This window comes from Nerophis lumbriciformis, linkage group LG32 (genome assembly GCF_033978685.3).
Source record: "Nerophis lumbriciformis linkage group LG32, RoL_Nlum_v2.1, whole genome shotgun sequence".
In the NCBI taxonomy this organism is placed as follows: Eukaryota; Metazoa; Chordata; class Actinopteri; order Syngnathiformes; family Syngnathidae; genus Nerophis; species Nerophis lumbriciformis.
The window spans coordinates 18240451-18265817 of record NC_084579.2 but is presented as its reverse complement, the minus strand read 5'-3'; the positions used below and the strand labels follow the sequence as shown (position 1 = coordinate 18265817).

General features: G+C 38.2%; 1 protein-coding gene across 2 annotated transcripts; it reads left to right on the top strand.

Moving 5' to 3' along the window:
* The first annotated feature begins 239 nt into the window (after positions 1–239).
* Positions 240–25088, top strand: klf4 (Kruppel like factor 4). 2 transcript variants are annotated; one of them, XM_061926626.2, is made up of 5 exons: positions 240–542; positions 12223–12331; positions 17076–17916; positions 18238–18408; positions 22510–25088. In XM_061926626.2, exons 1-5 carry the CDS (start codon positions 502–504, stop codon positions 22683–22685), a joined length of 1338 nt encoding a protein of 445 aa, XP_061782610.1. In that variant the 5' UTR covers positions 240–501; the 3' UTR covers positions 22686–25088. The 2 variants fall into 2 exon arrangements, with proteins under 2 accessions (XP_061782610.1, XP_061782611.1); XM_061926627.2 differs by lacking the exon at positions 240–542 and adding an exon at positions 12014–12129 and having other exon boundaries at positions 22510–25087.
* Positions 25089–25367: the final 279 nt, after the last annotated feature.

Below are 25367 nucleotides of genomic sequence, written 5' to 3'. Positions count from 1 at the left end.
TGACCCATTTTTGGGCCTCGAGCCTCACTTTGGGAAATCCTGCTGCCAATAGATCATGTGTATCGCCGCAGGTTACACAAACTTCTCATGCTATTGAATCCAATACTGTATTGTCTTTTCCCACCAGTTTTTTTTTTTTCGGTGTTCACGCCAGCAATCTTAAAGAAGTCAAAATGTCGCCGTGTCCTGTTGAAGTGACGGAACGTTTGTTTGACATGCCCAACGGACAAGATCCTGATGCAGCAGGATGAGTGGCGAAGGCTTTTGTTTGCTCGCAAACTTTTTTCCAGCCATAATTGTCTCACAAAGAGAGCGAGAGAGAGAGAGAGAGAAAGAGAAAGAGAGGTTTGTGTTAGCTCTGCTAGCTTTGAGTAAACACGGCACTAAAAAACCAGTTCAAACGCAGCACTTTCAAAGCAGCGTTTGAGATATCACCCGAGGTGAGCTTTTCTTGTGTCGGGTGTCAAGTTTGCGTCGTTGGATGGTGAATGGGCGTAAAGAATGAAGATTTTAATAGAAGGAAGTTTGGCACAGAAAATACTGTAAGTCTTAAATTTTCCGATGTTGTAGTTGACTGATATAGTTGTTCATGTAGCTGTATGAGGGTCCAGTTGAACCTTGTATCCTATGAGGTTTGTTATATCACTATAGTTATGTATTTTAATGGGCACAGGAGTTTTAATGAGGTACAGTATTCAATTAATCAGGCTTACTTTGGGGTTGCAGTTTGCACTATTATAAATAGTACTGAGCAGTTTACGTATGTCATTTTAAATACTTGCTATGTGTTTAGCTGTTTTTAACCGCAAATGTACAGTACAGGCCAAAAGCTTGGACACACCTTCTTCTCATTCAATGGGTTTTCATGACTATTTACATTGTAGATTGTCACTGTAGGCATCAAAACTATGAATGTGGAATTATGTACTTAACAAAAAAAAGGTGAAATAACTGAAAACATGTTTTGTATTCTGGTTTCCTCACCCTTTGCACACTCTAGGCATTCTCTCGATGAGCTTCAAGGACACCTGCGAAGTGAAAACCATTTCAGGTGACTACCTCTTGAAGCTCATCGAGAGAATGCCGAGAGTGTGCGAAAAAGTAATCAGAGCAAAGGGTGGCTATTATAGTCTTTTAGGGTCTTGTCCTCTCTCAAAAATTAGTGCAATAATTGCCAATAAATAGATTATTTTAAGATTGTTTTGTTCTATTGTTATCATAACACATTGTTATTTGGTATTACTAATACCTTCCTAAAAAACAAAAACACACTTCTGGAATTGAAGTTTCCACAATATTACATACGTTTGTGAAGCACTACAGGAATCCCTCGTTTATCGGTGTTAATTGGTTCCATTGTAAATTAGTTTTCACTACATTATAAGTGTATTAGTTTTATAGTTATTGCATTAAACACTGTTTATAACCTTCTAAACTTGATGTGGCTATGGATGACTGTATCCTCAAAAGGTACTGCAATGATTGCAAATAATTAAATTAATTATTTACCTTTCTTTTGGTTCTACGATTACCATGAAATGTATTCATCATACACGAACAAGTCAAAGAAAAAACCACAGAATTGTGGAACAATATTTCCAAAATATTACAGATTTGTATGGCTTCACGGGTACAATAAGGAGGTATACTCAGAGATACTGCAATAATTACTAATATTTTAACTATTTATTGAAGAAAAAAAGTTATGTGGTTAAAATGACACTTAAAATGACACTTGTTTGTTATTAAGACTGTGCTAAGAAAAAAAACAGAAAGAAGCCAAAGAAATAATAAAACATCTTATGGAATTAAAAGTTCCATAGTATTTCATTGAAATATAGGATGTTTGGGGTACAATGATGCAGTACACTCAAAAGATACTGGAATGATTACGAATGATTTGAAGAATTAATACAGTGGTTATGAAACTTTTTCTTTTTTGACATTTGCCAAAAACACAAACAAAATACAGAACTAGGGATGTCCGATAATGGCTTTTTGCCGATATCCGATATTGACCAACTCTTTAATTACTGATACCAATATCAACTGATACCGATATCAACCGATATATACAGTCGTGGAATTAACACATTATTATGCCTAATTTGGACAACCAGGTATGGTGAAGATAAGGTACTTTAAAAAAAATAAAAATAAAATAAAATAAGATAAATAAATTAAAAACATTTTCTTGAATAAAAAAGAAAGTAAAACAATATAAAAACAGTTACATAGAAACTAGTAATTAATGAAAATGAGTAAAATTAACTGTTAAAGGTTAGTACTATTAGTGGACCAGCTGCACGCACAATCATGTGTGCTTACGGACTGTATCCCTTGCAGACTGTATTGATATATATTGATATATAATGTAGGAACCAGAATATTAATAACAGAAAGAAACAACCCTTTTGTGTGAATGAGTGTGAATGGGGGAGGGAAGTTTTTGGGGTTGGTACACTAATTGTAAGTGTATCTTGTGTTTTTTATGTTGATTTAATTTTTAAAAAAAATTAATAAAAAAATTATACCGATTATAAAAAACCCGATACCGATAATTTCCGATATTACATTTTAACGTATTTATCGGCCGATAATATTATCGGACATCTCTATACAGAACATTATGATATTTAAAGTTCCTGAGTATATATTTTAATCTTAATTTATGTATGCATTGTGTATATATTAGAGCTGTCAACGTTAACACATTTGATTAATAGATAAAAAAAAAAGATAACACTTTAGTTATGGGGAACATATTCACCATTAATTAGTTGCTTATTAACATGTAAATTAGTAACATATTGGCTCTTAATTAGTCATTATTAAGTACTTATTAATGCCTTATTCTGCATGGCCTTATTATACAACCAATAAGCCATTAACTAAGAGTCTTCCCTCAATAACCTCAGAATTATTGCTCATTAGTACTAAGTAAGGAAGTTGTTGTATATGATTCCCCCTTTAATACCACTTAACACAAAACTACAATAACCCTAATCCTAACCCTTCAGTCTTTGTTACTTAGAATATGTTCTCCTAGTGTCCAAATAACTCTAAATTAAGTCTTTGTTACTTAGAATAAGTTCCCCATACTAAAGTGTTACCTAAAAAATTATTGCATTATAATAAATTAATCAAGATTAATCACACTATTTGTTATGGCCGCACGTAAACCCGTTAGTCGGCATGTATTGTTACAAGGTGCAAAGACGAGTGATGACACTCCGATGGAACTTTAGATTAAACTGAGTTAATTTTACTTTTAATTAAACTTCTTCATCATCAGAGCACAACAAGTTTAAAATAGCATGTTATATAACACTAGCATGAATGCTACATCGACTACAACTTGACCAACATTGAGTTCAACTCAAATGTTGTCAACAAACGTAGCACAGATACGTTAAACATAGCATTCGCTAATTGGAGAGCCAGCGCATGTAAGGTAGTCAACATCGCTGAAGACAAAAGTGCTGCAAAGATGTCTTTCATATCACAGCTGTCAGCATTGTGCCACAAAAAAAGAGATCAACACTGAAAAGGTAAACAAGTTTGTTTGTTTAAACGACTGGTTAAAGGAAGAGTAAATGCAGATATAAATGGTGCACTAAGTATAGTTGTTTATGGGTGTGTTTACTATCTGTACTTTGAAAATGTGCACTTAATTTTTACTATACTTACTGTCACCGAGTTGAGCATAACTGAGGTACCTTCAAAAAATATAAGTATTTTACATTAAATAAATAAGAGGAAAAAAAACAGCCAGACATAATAAAATGAATGCAACAATAATAAAAAAAAATCCTGTGCTTTTGTATATTTTTGGGAGGTGTTTTTTGTTTTGTTTTATATTGGCCATTCAATACACATGTATTTGTTTTTTTTTGTTACTATTTATATTATTTTTTTATCTTGATAGATTGAAAATGAACACCAATGAGTTGACTGATGAACATTATCACATAATTTGTTCAGAAAATATAAGTAACCACAAATAAAGATAGAATACTATTAACCGCAGCATGTAAGTGTAAAAAAAACCCAACCCCAACAACAACGTTATGATTTGTACATTTTCAGAATGTGCTTGTTCTATGTTTAAACAAAGAAAACAATCTGAAGTTGTCTTTATTTTTAAGTTATCGTGCTGTGATTTTACCAGTTCGGCCCACTTGGGAGTAGATTTTTCTCCATGTGGCCCCAATCTAAAAATGAGTTTGACATCCCTGGTATAGTATCTCCAGCCGTGTCCATGTGGTGACATAAATTACGATATGCTGAGAGGTTAAGTCGGACTAAGTAGGACATCACTGAAGGCCTAGGTGAGAAATGCACGGCCCCCCACTGTTATAATCAAGTATTACTATTATAATTATCATTAGTAGTAGGATTTCATCAGTGGTGGGCCGTGTCAAGGCCTTCTCTGCTGGCCTAACATAACCAGAAATCATGATCATAATTAAAGATGAAAAGTATTTTTTGATTTACTTTCCCTAAATATCTAAAAGCATTCATATTCTCTTCATGTCATGTTATGCTCCTACCAGCGCTGTTGTTTTTAGGTTAGAGTTTTTATCCAATCAGAATTCAGCTAGCTTATGTTGCCATGCGTTACCAAATCTGCCAGAGGCCTTTAAATTCAGCAATGCGGGTGTCCGTGCGCTGTAAGCGAACAGACACATTCAGTGACAGACAGTTGCAATAGCCAATCAGATCACGCGTTGTTGTCCGCAAGGACTTCTAGATAGCCTAAGGCAGCTATATATTGTTAAGATGTGTCAATGGGACAAAACAAACAACATGTCTACTTGACCCATTTCCTGGGAAACTTATTAAGGAGCTTTTTGTATTATTAGGTCCATCAGTGCTAAATATTATAAACTTATCACTTTCCTCTGGCACTGTTCCACTAGCATTCAAAAAAGCGGTTATTCATCCTTTGCTCAAAAGACCTAACCTCGATCCTGACCTCATGGTAAACTACCGGCCGGTGTCCCACCTTCCGTTTATCTCGAAAATCCTCGAAAAAATTGTCGCACAGCAGCTAAATGAACACTTAATGTCTAACAATCTCTGTGAACCTTTTCAATCCGGTTTCAGGGCAAATCACTCTACGGAGACAGCCCTCGCAAAAATGACTAATGATCTACTGCTAACGATGGATTCTGATGCGTCATCTATGTTGCTGCTTCTTGATCTTAGCGCTGCTTTCGATACCGTCGATCATAACATTTTATTAGAGCGTATCAAAACACGTATTGGTATGTCAGACTTAGCCTTGTCGTGGTTTAACTCTTATCTTACTGACAGGATGCAGTGCGTCTCCCATAACAATGTGACCTCGGACTATGTTTAGGTAACGTGCGGAGTCCCCCAAGGTTCGGTTCTTGGCCCTGCACTCTTTAGTATTTACATGTTGCCGCTAGGCGACATCATACGCAAATACGGTGTTAGCTTTCATTGCTATGCTGATGACACCCAACTCTACATGCCCCTAAAGCTGACCAACACGTCGGATTGTAGTCAGCTGGAGGCGTGTCTTAATGAAATTAAACAATGGATGTCCGCTAACTTCTTGCAACTCAACACTAAGAAAACGGAAATGCTGATTATCGGTCCTGCTAAACACCGACATTTATTTGATAATACCACCTTAACATTTGACAACCAAACAATTACACAAAGCGACTCAGTAAAGTATCTGGGTATTATCTTCGACCCAACTCTCTCCTTTGAGTCACACATTAAGAGTGTTACTAAAACGGCCTTCTTTCATCTCCGTAATATCGCTAAAATTCGTTCCATTTTGTCCACTAGCGATGCTGAGATCATTATTCATGCGTTCGTTACGTCTCGTCTCGATTACTGTAACGTATTATTTTCGGGTCTCCCTATGTCTAGCATTAAAAGATTACAGTTGGTACAAAATGCGGCTGCTAGACTTTTGACAAGAACAAGAAAGTTTGATCATATTACGCCTATACTGGCTCACCTGCACTGGCTTCCTGTGCACTTAAGATGCGACTTTAAGGTTTTACTACTTACGTATAAAATACTACACGGTCTAGCTCCAGCCTATCTTGCCGATTGTATTGTACCATATGTCCCGGCAAGAAATCTGCGTTCAAAGAACTCCGGCTTATTAGTGATTCCCAGAGCCCAAAGAAAGTCTGCGGGCTGTAGAGCGTTTTCTATTCGGGCTCCAGCACTATGGAATGCCCTCCCGGTAACAGTTAGAGATGCTACCTCAGTAGAAACATTTAAGTCCCATCTCAAAACTCATTTGTATACTCTAGCCTTTGAATAGCCCCCCTTTTTTTAGACCAGTTGATCTGCCGTTTCTTTTCTTTTCTCCTCTGCTCCCCCCTATCGCTTGTGGAAGGGGAGACACACAGATCCGGTGGCCATGGATGGGGTGCTGGCTGTCCGGGGTCGGGACCCGGGGTGGACCGCTCGCCTGTATATCGGTTGGGAACATCTCTGCGCTGCTGACCCGTCTCCGCTCGGGATGGTTTCCTGCTGACCCCACTGTGGACTGGACTCTTACTGTTATGCTGGATCCACTATGGACTGGACTCTCACAATATTATGTTAGACCCACTCGACATCCATTGCATTCGGTCTCCCTAGAGGGGGGGGGGGGTTACCCACATATGCGGTCCTCTCCAAGGTTTCTCATAGTCATTCACATCGACGTCCCACTGGGGTGAGTTTTTCCTTGCCCTTATGTGGGCTATACCGAGGATGTCGTTGTGGCTTGTGCAGCCCTTTGAGACACTTGTGATTTAGGGCTATATAAATAAACATTGATTGATTGATTGATTGATTGATTGATTTAGTGATGCTACAAGCCAGGTAACATAAGAACTCCATTACCCAGCATGCCACAGTAGTGAAGCGCATGCACAATAGCCCCGTTTAGGTTGTTTAATGTAGCCATGTTTTTGATGAGCACGCTGTGGAGTAAACTTTAAGAACTCAGTCAACACGCCTCGTCTGCATATTTTATGATTAGACAAGACAACACATATATTTGCAAGGCCATGTTCAAGAAGGATATTTAAAGAGAACCTACATCTTGTGAGAGAACATGTCGACCAACCCCGGAAGCTAGCTCAGCTGTCGATGAAATGTGAGTTCAGATAATTCATTTCTTTATTTTTTTCACGTTTAAAATGTTTTTTTGCCATTTTAATTTGGACAGTACCACATAAGATATGTTTTAATTGCTGATGCGGGTTTATTGATTTTTAAATGTGCCAGAAAATAACCCGGTTAGTACAATGCCCAGTAGTGCGTAAATGTGTTCCTGTTAGGGTTGTACGGTATACCGGTATTAGTATAGTACCGCGATACTAATGAATCATTTTCGGTACGATACAGTCTCTGAAAAGTACCGGTCCCGCACTCCCACCGCGCCCGCGTCAAAGTCACGTCGTGACATTGCTGGTTTACGAGCAGAGGAGCATGTTCGGCAGCGCACAATCACGGAGTACTGACAAACAGATACAGTGTGTAGAAAGAAAAGGGAGAACGGACGCATTTTGGCTTAAAAACTAAAGATAAAGGTGAAGTTATAACACTGAAACGCCCTCAGGAAGAGGTGCTTTAAGACATGGCTAGCTAGCTAGTGGCTAAAGTCCATCCGCAGTCGGCAGTGTTTTAGCTACTTCTAAATCACTAATCCTCGCCTCCATGGCGACAAATAAAGTAAGTTTCTTACAAGTATCATCCCTGCAGGATGAGGAATTGCTAAACATGCTTCACTACACACCATAGCTTACCGGCATCAAAATGTAAACAAACGCCATTGGTGGATCTACACCTAACATCCACTGTAATGATATCAAGTACAGGCAGGTATCTAGTCGATACTACTATGATTACGTCAATATTTTTTGGCATCACAACATCTTCTTTCGCTTTTTTAAAATGTATATTATGTTTATAAACTCAGGAAATATGTCCCTGGACACATGAGGACTTTGAATATGACCAATGTATGATCCTGTAACTACTTGGTATCGAATTGATACCCAAATTTGTGGTATCATCCAAAACGAATGTAAAGTATCAAACAACAGAAGAATAAGTGTTTATTATATTTTAACAGAAGTGTAGACCGAACATGTTAAAAGAGAAAGTAAGCCGATATTAACAGTAAATGAACAAGTAGATTAATAATTGTCTACCACTTGCCCTTCATAATGTTGACAAAATAATAGAATGAGAAATGACACAATGTTACTGCATACGTCAGCAGACTAATTAGGAGCCTTTGCTTGCTTACTTACTACTAAAAGACAAGTTGTCTTGTATGTTCACTATTTTATTTAAGGACTTAACTGCAATAAGAAACATATGTTTAATGTACCCTAAGATTTTTTTGTTAAAATAAAGCCAATAATGGAATTTTTTTGTTGTCCCCTTTATTTAGAAAAGTACCGAAAAGTATCAAAATAATTTTAGTACAGGTACCGGTACCAAAATATTGGTATCGTTACAACATACTTGCCAACCCTCCCGGATTTTCCGGGAGACTCCCGAAATTCAGCGCCTCTCCCGAAAACCTGCCGGGACAAATTTTCTCCCGAAAATCTCCCGAAATTCAGGCGGACTCAGGTCCATGAGGACCTGAGTCCGCTAACCCACAACATAAACAGCATACCTGCCCAATCACGTTATAACTGTAGAATGATGGAGGGCGAGTTCTTGGTTTCTTATGTGGGTTTATTGTTAGGCAGTTTCATTAACGTCCTCCGAGCGCGGCAACAACACACAACAGCAGTCACGTTTTTGTATACCGTAAAGCAGTTCGTCTGCCATAAACAGCAATGTTGTGACACTCTTAAACAGGACAATACTGCCATCTAGTGCATTTGATGAAAGCACTTTTGTGCGTGCCACACATCAATGCATCATCAGAGAGGGTGTTCAGCATGGTTAGAAAAATAAATCAAATCAAATCAACTTTATTTATAATGACAGAGAATAGAACAAGGATGGACAATTCAACCCTTAACTCAACAATGAGTAGATGAGTGTTATGTGTGTGTATATGTGTAAATAAATGAACACTGAAATTCAAGTATTTATTTTATATATATATATATATATATATATATATATATATATATATATATATATATATATATATATATATATATATATATAGCTAGAATTCACTGAACGTCAAGTATTTCTTATATACAGGTAAAAGCCAGTAAATTAGAATATTTTGAAAAACTTGATTTATTTCAGTAATTGCATTCAAAAGGTGTAACTTGTACATTATATTTATTCATTGCACACAGACTGATGCATTCAAATGTTTATTTCATTTAATTTTGATGATTTGAAGTGGCAACTAATGAAAATCCAAAATTCCGTGTGTCACAAAATTAGAATATTACTTAAGGCTAATACAAAAAAGGGATTTTTAGAAATGTTGGCCAACTGAAAAGTATGAAAATGAAAAATATGAGCATGTACAATACTCAATACTTGGTTGGAGCTCCTTTTGCCTCAATTACTGCGTTAATGCGGCGTGGCATGGAGTCGATGAGTTTCTGGCACTGCTCAGGTGTTATGAGAGCCCAGGTTGCTCTGATAGTGGCCTTCAACTCTTCTGCGTTTTTGGGTCTGGCATTCTGCATCTTCCTTTTCACAATACCCCACAGATTTTCTATGGGGCTAAGGTCAGGGGAGTTGGCGGGCCAATTTAGAACAGAAATACCATGGTCCGTAAACCAGGCACGGGTAGATTTTGCGCTGTGTGCAGGCGCCAAGTCCTGTTGGAACTTGAAATCTCCATCTCCATAGAGCAGGTCAGCAGCAGGAAGCATGAAGTGCTCTAAAACTTGCTGGTAGACGGCTGCGTTGACCCTGGATCTCAGGAAACAGAGTGGACCGACACCAGCAGATGACATGGCACCCCAAACCATCACTGATGGTGGAAACTTTACACTAGACTTCAGGCAACGTGGATCCTGTGCCTCTCCTGTCTTCCTCCAGACTCTGGGACCTCGATTTCCAAAGGAAATGCAAAATTTGCATGGTTGGGTGATGGTTTGGGGTGCCATGTCATCTGCTGGTGTCGGTCACTGCAAGCTAATCGATGCTAACATGCTATTTAGGCTAGCTCTATGTACATATTGCATCATTATGCCTCATTTGTAGCTATATTTGAGGGCATTTAGTTTCCTTTAAGTCCTCTTAATTCAATTTATATCTCATGACACACTATCTGTATGTAATAAGGCTTTTAATTTTTTGCGGCTCCAGACAGATTTGTTTTTGTATTTTTGGTCCAATATGGCTCTTTCACCATTTTGGGTTGCCGACCCCTGGTCTAGGGTTAAAGTTGCCGTCAGTGATGCGGTATACAATTTTTTTGATTGATTGAAACTTTTATCAGTAGATTGCACCAGGGGCGTCACTAGCTTTTAAGGACAGGGGGGGCTTAGCCCCCAGGAGATGCACAGGACGCGAGTGAACGTAGCGCACGAGCACAAAACTTCACCAACGGCTAACAAAGACTTAGAAATTATTCATTGTTATTATTATTTAAAAAATGCACGGGACGAAATGAAATGCTCCCCGGGACGATGGCTTTTAACCATTTTTTTTCTTTTTCTTTTAATGTATTTATTAATTTGACATTTTATATTAAATGTCTTGGTTTTTCCTCCCTCTGAAAATCCTATGAAATGTTTACCAAGCCATTCTATAACAATACAACAGTTATTAATGTAACAATACAATAAAAACAAATATATTTAATGTTTTTTTCATTGTTTTAACATTAGACTAATGTATATTACTTTATATAGATTCTACAAGAGTGATGTGGGCATTTTCTATATGAACGAGTCAAAGGACCGCAGGCAAGGTCGCAGAGAAAATGCGGTCTGGATTTTGAGTGATGTGGGCATTTTCTATATGAACAAGTGGAATGGATTGGATACCGACACACTAAAGGGGCTCTCTCCCTTAAAGTACCAATGATTGTCACACACACACACACACACACTAGGTGTGGTGAAATGTGTCCTCTGCATTTGACCCATACCCTTGTTCACCCCCTGGGAGGTGAGGAGAGCAGTGTGCAGCAGCGGTGCCGCGCCCGGGAATAATTTTTGGTGATTTACGCTATGAAGTGAGGGGAAACTGAGTGAATAATGACAGGTTATATGATTTATTTATTTAAACTCATATCCGGGCCACTTTATAATGAATATGTCAGCATGTATTTGTAAAAAAAAAAAAAAAAAAATATATATATATATATATATATATAAATAAATATAAATAACACCAAATTATTTAGGGGGGTTTAAGAATATTATAGGGGGGCTCAAGCCCCCCTGAAATAGGCCTAACAACACCAATGGATTGCACAGTACAGTACATATTCCGTACAATTGACCACTAAATGGTAACACCCGAATACGTTTTTCAACTTGTTTAAATGTCGGGGTCCACGTAAATCATGATTCACAAAGATACTGCAATAATTAGCACATTTATGACAGTATTTATCACACACACACAAAGAGAAGACAAGAGAATGAGTACGAATCAAACATGTTGCTGCTTGTTATAGTTTAAAGATGGCGACTATTTTCCATAATAGTAGATTGAGACGACCCCCCCGACAAAATAAACTAACCTTTCGCCTGAGAACTTTCAAACTTCAAACAAACAAACAAAAAGTGAAGGAAGTTTCGCTTCTCCGCCGGCTTTTTTTTTTTTTTTTTTCACAGGACTAAGCGCAGTGCTGACGGGTACCGTTGCTATGAACACAAACAACGTGCCGCTCTAATGTTTTCGGCCCGGTTGCCAGGGGCAACGCGGGTGTAGCCACGCCCAGCGGTTTATAAGCGCACGGCTTCACACGCCTCGCTCAGTCCGCAGCCTGACGCGCCTTGCGTGGCCACGACTACAGCGACGGCCGCGCAAGAGGGATTCCCCCGGACGATCGGCGCCTTCGTGTCTTCCCGCAACAACAACAAAAAAGTAATCCAGCGGAAGCAGAATGTCGTGACACAAACTGGAGCGATTTATTTGGTTTTGGTTTTTTTTTGTTTTCTCCGAGAAACATCAATTCTAATGAATGAGGTGCGATCGATACTTTTTAAGAGGACAAAAAGTGAAGGACTACAACATCAGGACCAAGCAGGACTGACTTTTTTTGTTTTGTTTTTGTTGTAGGCAGCCTCCAAATGACGTCGAGATGGCTTTAGGAGGAACGCTGTTGCCATCCATATCCACCTTTACTAACCCTGCTATCAAGACTAAAACCATAGGGAGTGCCAACCTAGTGAGTAGACTCTTACTATACATGGAATACACTTGTTTTGTTTGTGTACTGTACTACACCAACACTATGTACACTCAGGTATTTGCTCTTTGGACACACACCTTAAAGCCTCTCAAAGTTACATTTACAGACATTTTGATGCAGGCGACTTCCATTATCAGAAGTATTTGGACAGTTGCTAACTGTAGTTCAGGGGTAGGGAACCTTTTTGGCTGAGAGAGCCACAAAAGCCAAATATTTTAAAATGTATTTCCGTGAGAGCCACATCATATTTAACACTGAATACAACTAAATGCGTGCATTTTTAAGACCAACATTTTTAGAGTATCTTATTCTTTTTAATAACATTGTTATTCTGAAGCTAACCAATAATAAATAAAATACTTCTTACCATTAATACGACTTCTTGAAGAGGTGGGGTAGAAAACGGATGGATGGATTAAAATGCTAAAATGTTTTATATTTTTAACGTTATTTTTTAACATTGTGATTACCAGCGGAATTATTCATTACTTACCGTGTTAAGCAAGGTCAGCTAAGATTCATCTGAGAGCCAGATGCAGTCATCAAAAGAGCCACAACTGGCTCCAGAGCCATAGGTTCCCTACCCTTGCTCTAGTTTAATCACAGAAGCTAATACAAATAATAACAGAAGAAATGAACAAACTAAAAAGATGGTTTGACAAAAACAGACCATCTTTGAATCTTAGTAAGACTAAAATAATGCTATTTGGTAGCAGTAGAAGAGAAAGTCGAACACAAATACAGACAGGCGGAGTAGACATTGAAAGGGTAAAAGAAAACAATATTTTGGGTGTAATATTAGATGACAAAATGTATAACAAAATATACAACATAAAGTAGCAAGAAACGCATCAATAATGAATGAAGCAAAAAATGTTCTAGACAAAAAATCACTTCATATTCTCTACTGCTCGCTAGTGTTACCATATCTGACTTATTGTTATGTAGAAATATGGGGAAACAACTACAAATGTGCGCTGCATTCACTAACAGGGTTACAAAAAAGATCAGTTATAATAATACATAATGTTGGATATAGAGAACATATAAACCCTTTATTTATTGAATCACATTTATTGAAATTCAACGATTTGGTGCATTTGCACACAGCTAAAATGATGCACTAAACAAACTATAACCTGCTACCCAAGAATGTACAATAATTCTTCTCAACAAAAGAGGAAAAATATAACCTTAGAGGAAAATCTTATTTAAAACATCTGTATGCTCGTACAACACTTAAAACCTTTAGTATATCAGTATGTGGAATTCAATTATGGAATGGATTAACCACAGAAATCAAACAAAGCACCAATATGATCCAGTTTAAGAGACTGTTCAAACTACAAGTGTTCACAAAGTACACAGAACAAGAATTATGATGAACCCTTTTTATCATTTTTTTTTTTTATTGAGACAAAGATTATTTATGTATTTAATATTTGTATGCTTACTTTGGTATATTACTTATTTGTTCACTGTTCTGTTACGGAGAACAAGGAAATTGGTTAAAATTTCTATGGTACGAAAAGTGGGTAGGATTAAATAAGCTGTGCTTCTTCCTACTCCTTTTCGGACGTGCTGTAATGAAACAACTGGAATTGTGCGATGCATTACATTGTATTGTATGCGTCTTCGAAATAAACTGAACTAGAACTGAATTATAAGGAGCTCAAAAAAAAGTATTTGGACCGTTGCTAACTCCAGTTTAATCACAGGTGGAGTCACAATAACACAGGCGTCAAAGCCAAGGCCCGAGGGCCACATCATTTAGTGTGGCTTGCGAAAGCCTGGATATGTACGTCAAAAAATACTTCATATGCATGTATTACAAAAGAAAGTTTGAAAAATAGTTAAATATTTGCTTGTCACCTTGACTTCAAAGCAAGTTATCAAGTTGTACACTGTAAAAAAAACACACCAGTATTTCACAGCATTTAACAGTATTATTTCACAGTAAAATACCTAATCAATATTTTCTGTAACATTAAACAAATTACAGAGAAAGACTTCCTTTTGTCATTAAAATTTGAACTTTACAGTACAGATAGAACGGAATTTTGTAGCATTAGCTCGTTGTTGTGTAGGATAAAAGAGCAATAAGGTGCAGATAAAAAATAGATTACTGTACAGATAAATATATTGCACTTTCGCATATGCATCCACGTTTATGGATGTATGTTGTATTGTCTTTATATTCCAGCGAGTTAATTCGTTTTTGGAAGGGAATTGAGGGGATTATTATGATGCGTTCAAGAGTCTTATGGCCTGAGGGAAGAAGCTGTTACAGAGCCTGGAGGTTCTGCTACGGAGGCTGGGGAACCTCTTTCTAGAGTCCAACAGTGAAAACAGCTTTTGGTGGGGGTGGGAGGAGTCTCTACAGATTTTCTGAGCCCCGGTCAGGCTTTTTGTGTATTTGTATATTAGTGTAAATTAGTGTAAACATTTAACTTCACAGTATGTTACTGTGAAAGTAATGTAATGAGCCAGTAATTTACTGTGGAAATGTTTACAGCGTACATTAATAAATCCAATAGATAAATCCAAATGCATAGGCAAATTGTGTAATAACATCAAGAGATTACATTTAGATTCATATATATCCACTGTTACAAGGCTGCACTCTGAATGCAGCCATGACTGCAATTTGACCATCAATGAAAACAAGTTTGACACACGTGTGCACTATAACAGTGGTTCTCAAACTGTCTTTACCAAGTACCACCTCAGAAAACACCTGGCTCGCCATGTACCACCATAATGACATTAAAATACAGTAGCGTAGTAGGCCTAAATAGTCATTAAAAACAAGGCAGAGGTTTTACCTACAATAATTTTTTATATTTTTGGCCACTGCAACATTACACACAGTTTGAATATTTAATTAAGTGATTCTTTAGCATATCAAATAATTTAACCTATATACCCCTGGTATATAGGTTATACCAGGGGTGGGCAAATTATGGCCCGATGTTAAAACAGAATTGAGAATCTGTTTTGAGAATTGCCACAACAAAACTGATACTATACTTCGAGGCACTGGCAAACAACACTGCTCCACTAAAAGAGAATGCAAGCGTTAACCCTCTAATACCATTTTTGTTTCTTTGATATGATATTGTTGAAAAGAGATGTATTATGATTAAAATAGCCCGTGTTTGAGAAGCCTACTACTAGTACCAACAGATATGATATCCTTTGAAATGCATCAAGTGCTCGCTTTGTCTGTCAAATTTTAAAATCCAATGTGGCCCCTGAGTCAAAAAGTGTGCCCACCCCTGCTGTATACCCTACCACAGTTTGAGAATCACTGCAAAATAAGATTTATGCATAATGTACTGTAAAATTACATAATAAATTACATAAAAATAACGGTGTAATTTTTACAACATTTTCATTTTTTATTCTTGCATCCTTCTGGTTCATGCCCCACGGTTACTACTATTAAGTTATTTATGTGGGACTATTTTGTCTAATCTGAACAGGACTAACACTGGATTGTAAAGTGAAATGATGAATAAAAGATAGGTGAGGTCAAATGAAGCATATAATCAGACAAAAGAAACATTTAACTATAAAAATATTTGATATCTAAACACGACTAGCGTCAAAATGATGGCTCGAAAGCATACAACATCATACGTCAAGGGTTATAATGGATGCTCAAATTTAGCTGATGCTACTAAAATTAATAAGACCACTAGATCATTAAACCTACTCAAGACTTTTGGCATACATACAACGAAACATTATTCAATGGTCACCCGATTTTTTGGCAACAATGCATGTTCATTGAAGACACAAATGAAGGTCGCCAGTGAAGTTATAACAAAGCATCTCCAAAGAAGAAAATATAATTCTATTATGTAATAACAATATTAGTTGTGTCTAGTATTGTCAAATGTAAAAATATTTTGAGCCCCTGAAAATTGAGGTACATTATAAAGTGCATTAAAGAACAAAAACAGCAAAATAATCACAAAAAATGTTAGAAACACTTGCTGATTATATATACCGTATTTTTCGGAGTATAAGTCGCTCCGGAGTATAAGTCGCACCGGCCGAAAATGCATAATAAAGAAGGAAAAAAACATATATAAGTCGCACTGGAGTATAAGTTGCATTTTTTGGGGAAATGTATTTGATAAAACCCAACACCAAGGATAGACATTTGAAAGGCAATTTGAAATAAATAAAGAATAGTGAACAACAGGCTGAATAAGTGTACGTTATATGACGCATAAATAACCAAGTGAGAACGTGCCTGGTATGTTAACGTAACATATTATGGTAAGAGTCATTCAAATAACTATAACATATAGAACATGCTATACGTTTACCAAACAATCTGTCACTCCTAGTCGCTAAATCCCATGAAATCTTATACGTCTAGTCTCTTACGTGAATGAGCCAAATAATATTATTTGATATTTTACGGTAATGTGTTAATAATTTCACACATAAGTCGCTCCTGAGTATAAGTCGCACCCCCGGCCAAACTATGAAAAAAACTGCGACTTATAGTCCGAAAAATACGGTAGTAAGTGAGAACTTGTGTCTAAACTTTTGACTGACACTGTATTACATTATTGCCTAAGTTTGTACCACTTTTATTTTAGATTTTCTAAATTAAAAAAACAAACAAAAAAAACCCAACAACTTCAGAATGACAACATTGTGTGTTATTCCGGCCACTAATGTCTCTGTAACTTTCTTCTAGAGATGGAAGGAGGAGCTGTCCCATCTTAAGAGACTCAGTTTGCCAAGCGAAAACTCCGACCCAGACCATCCCAGCAGCACCAGCACCAGCCCCGCAAGCCCCAGCATGTCCAAGAGAGACATCGAGACAGACTTGGACTTAGACTATGACTTCATTTTGTCCAATTCCATGCTCCAGCAGCAGCAGCAACAACAGCAGGATGAGGCCATGGTTTGCGGTTCTGCCCAAGTCCTGCAGCCTCCATCCCCTGGCTCCTTTTCCTCCTCGTATCCTCTTCCATCCCCTCAGGGGTCAGCTGGCGATTTGCTCTACACCATCCCGGACATCAGCGACGTCTCGCCGTCCGGGGGTTTTGTGGCGGAGCTCATGAGGCCCGAACTGGACCCGGCGTACCTACACCCCACCAGCCTGCATGGCAAGTTCGTGGTCAAGACCACAGTGGACTTGGGAGAGTACAACTTGGGGGTTAACGTTGGCAAAGCCTGCGTCAACACAGCGGCAGATCCGCCGCCGTCACGTGCCTCGCCGCCCTTTCCGTGCCACCGAATAAAGCAGGAGACGCCCAGTAACTGTACCATCTCGCTGCCGATGGACCTCCACCTGAGCGGGGGGAGGCAGCGGCCGGGCCACCTGGACCTGCACGGATTCCCCGGAAGCACAGGGCGCTCCTTGACGGGCGGCCGCTTGTCTTCATCCTCGTCTCTCTCACCGGAACACCCCCTGAGCCGCGAGCACCAGGTGTTGGGCCACCCTCACACGCAGATCCCCCACGGATACCGCCACAACTCCCCGCAGGGATACACCGTCTACCCTCAAGCGGGCGCCATGCAGCAATACCAAGGTGCGTGTGTCATTTCAAACGCTCGTCCATTCGTCCCAAGAGAAGACACGCTAACAAAGAGTGGATTGTCAAGAGGCATACAGTATGAAATCTTTTTTTAAATATATCCTATACAACCTCGTGGGTTGTAATTACAGAGCAAACGCGACGCTTGAAAGGGATTTAAACCTACATCCCATGGCCTTGGATACAAAAGCATCTCATAATCGTAGACTTCAACAAACCAGACCAGATGTGAAGCTAACTTGTTCCTTTTTGCAACTGAATTTCTGTGTTAAAACAACAACTGTAACACCAGGCGCTCTTTTTTTTTTTTTACAGACCCCATCATGGTCTCCAGTGGCGACTGTATGCCGGAAGAACCTAAGCCCAAGCGAGGGCGCCGCTCCTGGCCCAGGAAGCGAGTGGCCACGCACACCTGTGACTACGTGGGCTGCGGGAAGACTTACACGAAGAGCTCGCACCTCAAAGCGCATCACCGTACCCACACAGGTAAGCAGCACCTTGCCATCTTAAAATTTGCATCCATAGAAACATTTATGTTCACTGAAAGAATATATACATAATATGCAGCTAATGGCTGTAAAAATAACAAGTTAACTTATGTGATTAATCACAAAGGTGTTATCGCATTAATCATGTATATATGCAGATTATTCACACAATTTATTTTGACTGTACATGCTTCTTAACTAAACTTGGGAGGAATGCATGTATCAGTGCAAAGATGAGTGGGTTGACTTTGACTCTTGTGCTCACTGGAAAATTTCACTTTGAAATACAACCTGCCTGGACTCTATACATAAAACTCTTACCAAATGCTGAGCAAATAAATAGCACGCATTCAAGAAAAATATTTCAAAAAATGTTCCTGGGGATAAGTTGATTGGCAACACTAAATTGGCCCTAGTGTGTGGATGTGAGTGTGAATGTTGTCTGTCTATCTGTGTTGGCCCTGCGATGAGGTGGCGACTTGTCCAGGGTGTACCCCGCCTTCCGCCCGATTGTAGCTGAGATACGCTCCAGCGCCCCCCGCGACCCCAAAGGGAATAAGCGGTAGAAAATGGATGGATGGATGGGTTCCTGGATGACATTTTGACAATAGAATTGCTTTTGTGTCCAAATATTATTGTTGGGTTTTTTTTAACGTTAATTTAAATCATGCAAGCGACTAATAACTTGTGATTAACCTTGATTAATCCAAATACAATTTTTTATTTTTTATTTTATTTTTTTAAATGGTACCATTTACAGAAAAAGGTTACCGTATTTTTCGGAGTATAAGTCGCACTGGAGTATAAGTCGCACCTGCCGAAAATGCATGATAAAGAAGGAAAAAAACATAAATCGCACTGGAGCCCGGCCAAACTATGAAAAAAAACTGCGACTTATAGTCCGAAAAACACAGTAGTTGCCGCACTCATCATATCTTGTGAATAGAGGGCGCTGTCTCTCACATTGTGGAATAGAAATGTATGCAGTTGTGGTCTCGAAAGCAGGGGTTTTCAACGTTTTCCAGGTGAAAGGCGACCAAAACTGAATGAGAGACGGAGCGGGGACGCCCCTACTTATATATCTAGTATGAACATGTGTCCTAAAGGTTCCTTGCTATTGTGGAATAACAAGATGTTCAAATAATACATTAAACACGGATAATAGCTGGCAGGCATATAACGTGCTCGTCGCCATCTGACCAATAGTTTGCTTATTGGCAGCTAGTCGCAAGGTGGCAACTAGTACTCTAATTTAATTGCGAGCTATCCTACATTTTAACATGGTAATAATTATTTATACTCATATTTAAAGCAACTACACTAGAGTGTGTTGGATCAATGTTAATGTGTATTCAGATACAAAAATTGCAAAGGGAATTTAAATAAACATGTTTAAGTCTAATCAGTCAAAAAATTCGTAACCCCCCTGCAGTACCTTTGCGGACCCCCTAAGGGACACGGATCCCTTGTTGAAGACCTCTGCTCTAGAGTGGCAGGGCTGGATTTTCACTGTTTTTTATGTCAAATTGTAAATATTCAGCTCCTTTTTATTTGTCTTCTAGTTTTTTTTTACACATTAGATTCAAAGGGAAAGTCATAGTTTAGATTGCTAGCTAACTAGTTGTTACACGATTATTAAGCCTTGATGCAAGCAAGAAATTCCAGTCAGGGTTTGGCCGTCACTTTCTCTCTGTGATTGGTTGTCAAGTAAATGACAGTACAACAAGTGTAACACAAATGACTTTCATACCAACAGCTGAGTAGAAACATTTTTGTCGAGGTAGGCAAAGCAGTTGTATGCTGACCACTCACGGTACTTCTGTGTGGTGTTGATAAAAACTACATCAGCAGGCACAGCCGTTATATTTATTTTAATCAGATTAATCACACTTTTGAATTTGGATTTATCATGATTAAATTACATGTTATTACTCCCTTGCATATTTAAATTTACTTATCATTGTCAAAATGTCATGCAGGAATTTAAACTTTTTTTTTTATTTGAATGCCCATCATTTATCGGCTCAAAACTTGCAAGTAGTTTTTATATAAAGACCCATCTGGGTGTATTTTGAAGCATTGACCTTAGATCACTGACCGTATAACATCCCACGCCGCCTTTCAGGTGCATGTGGCGCTCAAAATAAATTGCGTGATCATTCTGCGGTTAAACATAATTAATACAACCAAATTTTGTGATTAATCGCATGAGTTAACTTATTTTTAACAGCTTTACTTTTTACACAATGAATTTATATCAAAACAAGTATGAAAGGAAAGTGAAAGCTTAGATCAGAGGTTTTCAACAGAGCTTCACGGCGGCTCGGGGGTCCGCAGAGGTACTGCAGGAAGGGTGGTGCAATTTTTTTAATTAGACTTTTTCCTACCAAAACTATGAATTATACTGCATAATTACCGTATTTTTTGGACTATAAGTCGCTCTGGAGTATAAGTCGCACCAGACGAAAATGCATAAAAAAGAAGGAAAAAAACATGAGTCGCACTGGGGTATAAGTCGCACTTTTTGGGGAAAATGTATTTGATAAAAGCCAACACCAAGAATAGACATTTGAAAGGCAATTTAAAATAAATAAAGAATAGTGAACAACAGGCTGAATAAGTGTACGTTATATGACGCATAAATAACCAACTGAGAACGTGCCTGGTATGTTAACGTAACATATTATGGTAAGAGTCATTCAAATAACTATAACATATAGAACATGCTATACGTTTACCAAACAATCTGTCACTCCTAGTCGCTAAATCCCATGAAATCTTATACGTCTAGTCTCTTACGTGAATGAGCTAAATAATATTGTTTGATATTTTACGGCAATGTGTTAATAATTTCACACATAAGTCGCTCCTGAGTATAAGTCGCACCCCCGGCCAAACTATGAAAACAACTGCGACTTATAGTTCGAAAAATACGGTATATTAATGTTAGCGTTCTTGTTGCCAAGTACCCAATGGCAGCCTTATACTTTATTTTTTGAGTATCTTAGTATTGCACAATAAAAAGGTACCTTTAAGACCAGTTTAATTTAAAAAAAACATAATTTTATATATGCTATATAAGTAGTGTGTCCCTGCTCCATCAATTTGGGGGTCCTTGGCCCTGGAAAAAGTTGAAGACACCTGGTTTAGATTGCAAGCTAACTGGTTGTTCCACGCTTTGATGCAAGCTAGAAATTCCAGTTTAGGTTTTGCGGTTGGTTGTCACAAACGACAGCACAGGAAGTATAACACGCATGAGTTTCAGTTTAGAGGTAGGTGAAGCAGCTGGATGCTGACCACTCACTCTACTTCTAACACAGCCACTGCCATCATGTGGCGGTAATACTAACTACATCAGGAGGTTACCTACGGCCACAGCTGGTCAAACCAATCTTCTTTTTTTTTTTTTTTAAATAAGTGCTATTTAGACCACTGCAGTTATTTGCTTTGTAAACCACCAACTGAATTGAATTGGGGCTTTTACAGTACTTGAGAGTTGCTAAGGAATGAAGGGTATCATTAAGAGCATATTAACCTCAAATGTACACACTTGTCAGGCCTTTGCAAGATTCTCATTTTTTTCAAGCACATAACCGCTCTGGTATGAAAATGTACCTACTTTACATTGTTTTAGCATTTAAAAATATCATTGAAAGAGATGGATCAATGTGCTGTGTTAAAACAGAAACATTTTGTAGGAGCAGGGTGACGGAAATGACAGGAATGTATTTTTGCTGATGGCATTTTAAAACAACATACATATTTTTACTCAAACCATATAAACTGAAATGCTTTTTAAACACCCTAAGGAGCCTTGTGATGTGCCATCATAATGTACTGCTGCTAATTGGACTTACTGGTTTTGTTCAGACTGCATATGAATTGCATGCTGGGAAGGGGGGATGGTGAGGGAGGACAGGTGCAGAGGAAGAACAGGTTGCTACTGATCCTTACTCAAACATAAACCCCACGGCATTTTTAGCCGGGCCTTTTGGCTACAGAACTGGAAGGGCCTCTTTTCTACTTGAGGGAGGGAGGGGCGAGTGTCAAAGGTCACCGCTAACTCCAGTTATGTACATTGTGTTTCCAATAAAAAAAGGAGAGAAGCCTTACCACTGCGACTGGGAGGGCTGCGGCTGGAAGTTCGCCCGTTCCGACGAGCTGACGCGCCACTACAGGAAGCACACTGGCCACCGGCCGTTCCAATGCCAGAAATGTGACCGGGCCTTCTCCAGGTCGGACCACCTGGCCCTGCACATGAAGAGACACTTGTGAGGGCCGATGAAGGCTGCAGAAAGATGTACTTTCCTTGGATACAACAAGACACGCTGTGGTGTTCACGGCTAAAGAAGCGACTATCAAGACAAGACCTGTCCGGGGTTGTAAAAGGGACCAAAACTGGAAGTCGTCTTATTTATGTGACAAAAACTTGAGAGAATCATGTGCCAGAGACGCTTTCTAACTGGAATTGTGTTGTTCTTGACATGGAAAAAACCAGCATAGGGACCAAAAGTCTCCAGAGGCCTTCTTATCTGCAGCGACGCGCCATTATACATACGACACTGTATTAACGCATATCTATATTTATATATAGTCACATTTCACCTGCGACTCCATTGATTTCAGGTACAATGTTAGGTAATTTATACCCAATGGTGCTCAAAGGTTTTCCAAAAAAAAGGTACCAAAGATTGACAAAAAAAAAAAAAAACAGTGACAAAGTGCCATAAGATTTTTTTGCCATCCGCCACGCAAAAACATTTAACGCAAAAATAAATAAAAAATATATCAGGTTATGACTTTCACTTTGGAGCGGTTATGGCAATCTTGAGATGCACTGCAGTTGCATTGTGCAATAATTATATATATATATATATATATATATATATATATATATATATATATATATATATATATATATATATATATATATATATATATATATATATATATAAACATTCATATTTTTGTAATGGAATGAGTGACTCTGAACAAAAAACTTTTTTGTTTTTATAGCCATAAAAATGTAATATAATCTTGATCTTGTACATTTGTATATACAAATCATTTGTTATTATTGTTTTGTATTTTACGGCATAATAAAATGTATTTCAAATAATGGAAAGGTGGTAATTTTTGTCTTTCTGCGATGCGCTCATGTTAAAAAAAAAATGTAGGAAAGCACTCAGAGTGCATACCATCGCAAGGCTTTCCCTTGCAAAAGTGAAAAAGTCCTGAATCGAAAATGTAATTTTTATCCCATTTCTGATATTTCCTAAAAGATCAATCAAAAGCCTTGTTTGTCATCCACTGCCTTTGTCTCTGTGGGTGGAGACGGGACGCTCGCACACACATACACGCACGGAAGTGTGGGCTCAGAACGTAAATGTCGGGCAGCCTCCCAGCAGGCACAAGACATTGATACAAAGTTGACTATACTTACCTGTCTCTTAAAACTGACTTTGAAACAATGTTTCAAAATAATTGTATTTGTAAACTGAGCCGACAGAAATGCCTAACGTTTTGATCCACGTTGTTGGTTGGGAAATAACCAAAATTCAACGGTCAAATCAACGTCACAACCCAACATTGATTAAACGTTGTCAAAAAGCATGTTACTTTCCTGAAAATCCGCCTACAACGTTTTGAGCAATCTATAGCAGAATCAAGAAATGGAGTGAACCCTTTTATCCGTCTTTATCTTTGCCTCTGCGGGGCCGCTAGCATACACAGACAACAGTTAACGCTCGTAACATAAATGTAAGGTAACAGAACAAAATGATCTGAATAAATGAAAAAACTTTTTGAGTTAATGCAGCGATTACATAATTACAACAAAATTGAACACGATCCCCTAACTACACAAATTGTATAATAAATTAACATACATAATATATTATAAACAATTGAATGAGTCCCGCTGGGGTACATTATGGTCATCTACAACCATCTTGTCATGTTCATTTGTTGGTTACTTTAAATGCTGCATTTGAGGATCAGATTGTTACGTATTCTTACTTTAATGGGGCGATGTGGCTCAGGGGCTGTTGTCCAGTCAACGGTGGGTTCTCGGTTCGAATCCCTACTTCCTCTTTCGCAGTCCCACACTGACCAAGACGCTGACCTACGACCTGCACTTGGTCCAGTGATCGCCACCGTAAGAGGCTGTGTTGAATGCACAAGACAAAACAAATTATTTATCTTTAACAAGATGCATTCATGTACATTTTAAAGACAATATGGAGATTTTTTATGGGATGTAAGACTTTGACATTATAAACAAAATGGGTAAACGGACTAACGTGTCAAACAAAAATGTCTTGAAGATATGCAGTAAATCAATCATGATTTTTTTTTTTTTTAAACATTTGCATTATTTAAGATTTCACAATAACATATTTTTATTCATTCATACTGTTTTTTAATGGGTCAATTGATCAAGTATTAAGCATAAATACCTCTGTAGATGTTTATAGCAGTCTGAAGTATACATTTTTTTCGTCAACAGTGTCAATGTTCAAGACAAGAAACTTTTTCAAGTGTGCAAAAATAAAATTGTTGACATGACTCACCTACAGGCAGCTGGGATATAATTCACCTTGAGGTTTATGCCGCCCTCTAGTGGTGTTCTCACATGCCACAGCACTGTAGACTCGAAATAAATTAGTGTATTTGACAAGACATTCAACATGTTGCATCATACCGGCAGGTGGCAGTTAGCAATTCAAATAAAACAGCAGTGAGAATAAAACTTAAAACGGTAAAATACAATTACAAAGCAAAACACATTTTATTTATTTAGGTTTGAATGGGTAGCCAAACATGTGTCAGCCACATATATAATGGGTTGTACTTGTATAGCGCTTTTCTACCTTCAAGGTACTCAAAGCGCTTTGACACTACTTCCACATTTACCCATTCACACACACATTCACACACTGATGGAGGGAGCTGCCA

Excerpts from the sequence above, each read along its gene's own strand:
- klf4 (XM_061926626.2), top strand. The coding sequence starts at position 502 with ATGAAGATTTTAATAGAAGGAAGTTTGGCACAGAAAATACT. Across the intron at positions 17,917-18,237 it reads CGCCATGCAGCAATACCAAG|ACCCCATCATGGTCTCCAGT; the intron begins GTGCGTGTGTCA and ends TTTTTTTTACAG. Across the intron at positions 18,409-22,509 it reads GCATCACCGTACCCACACAG|GAGAGAAGCCTTACCACTGC; the intron begins GTAAGCAGCACC and ends CAATAAAAAAAG.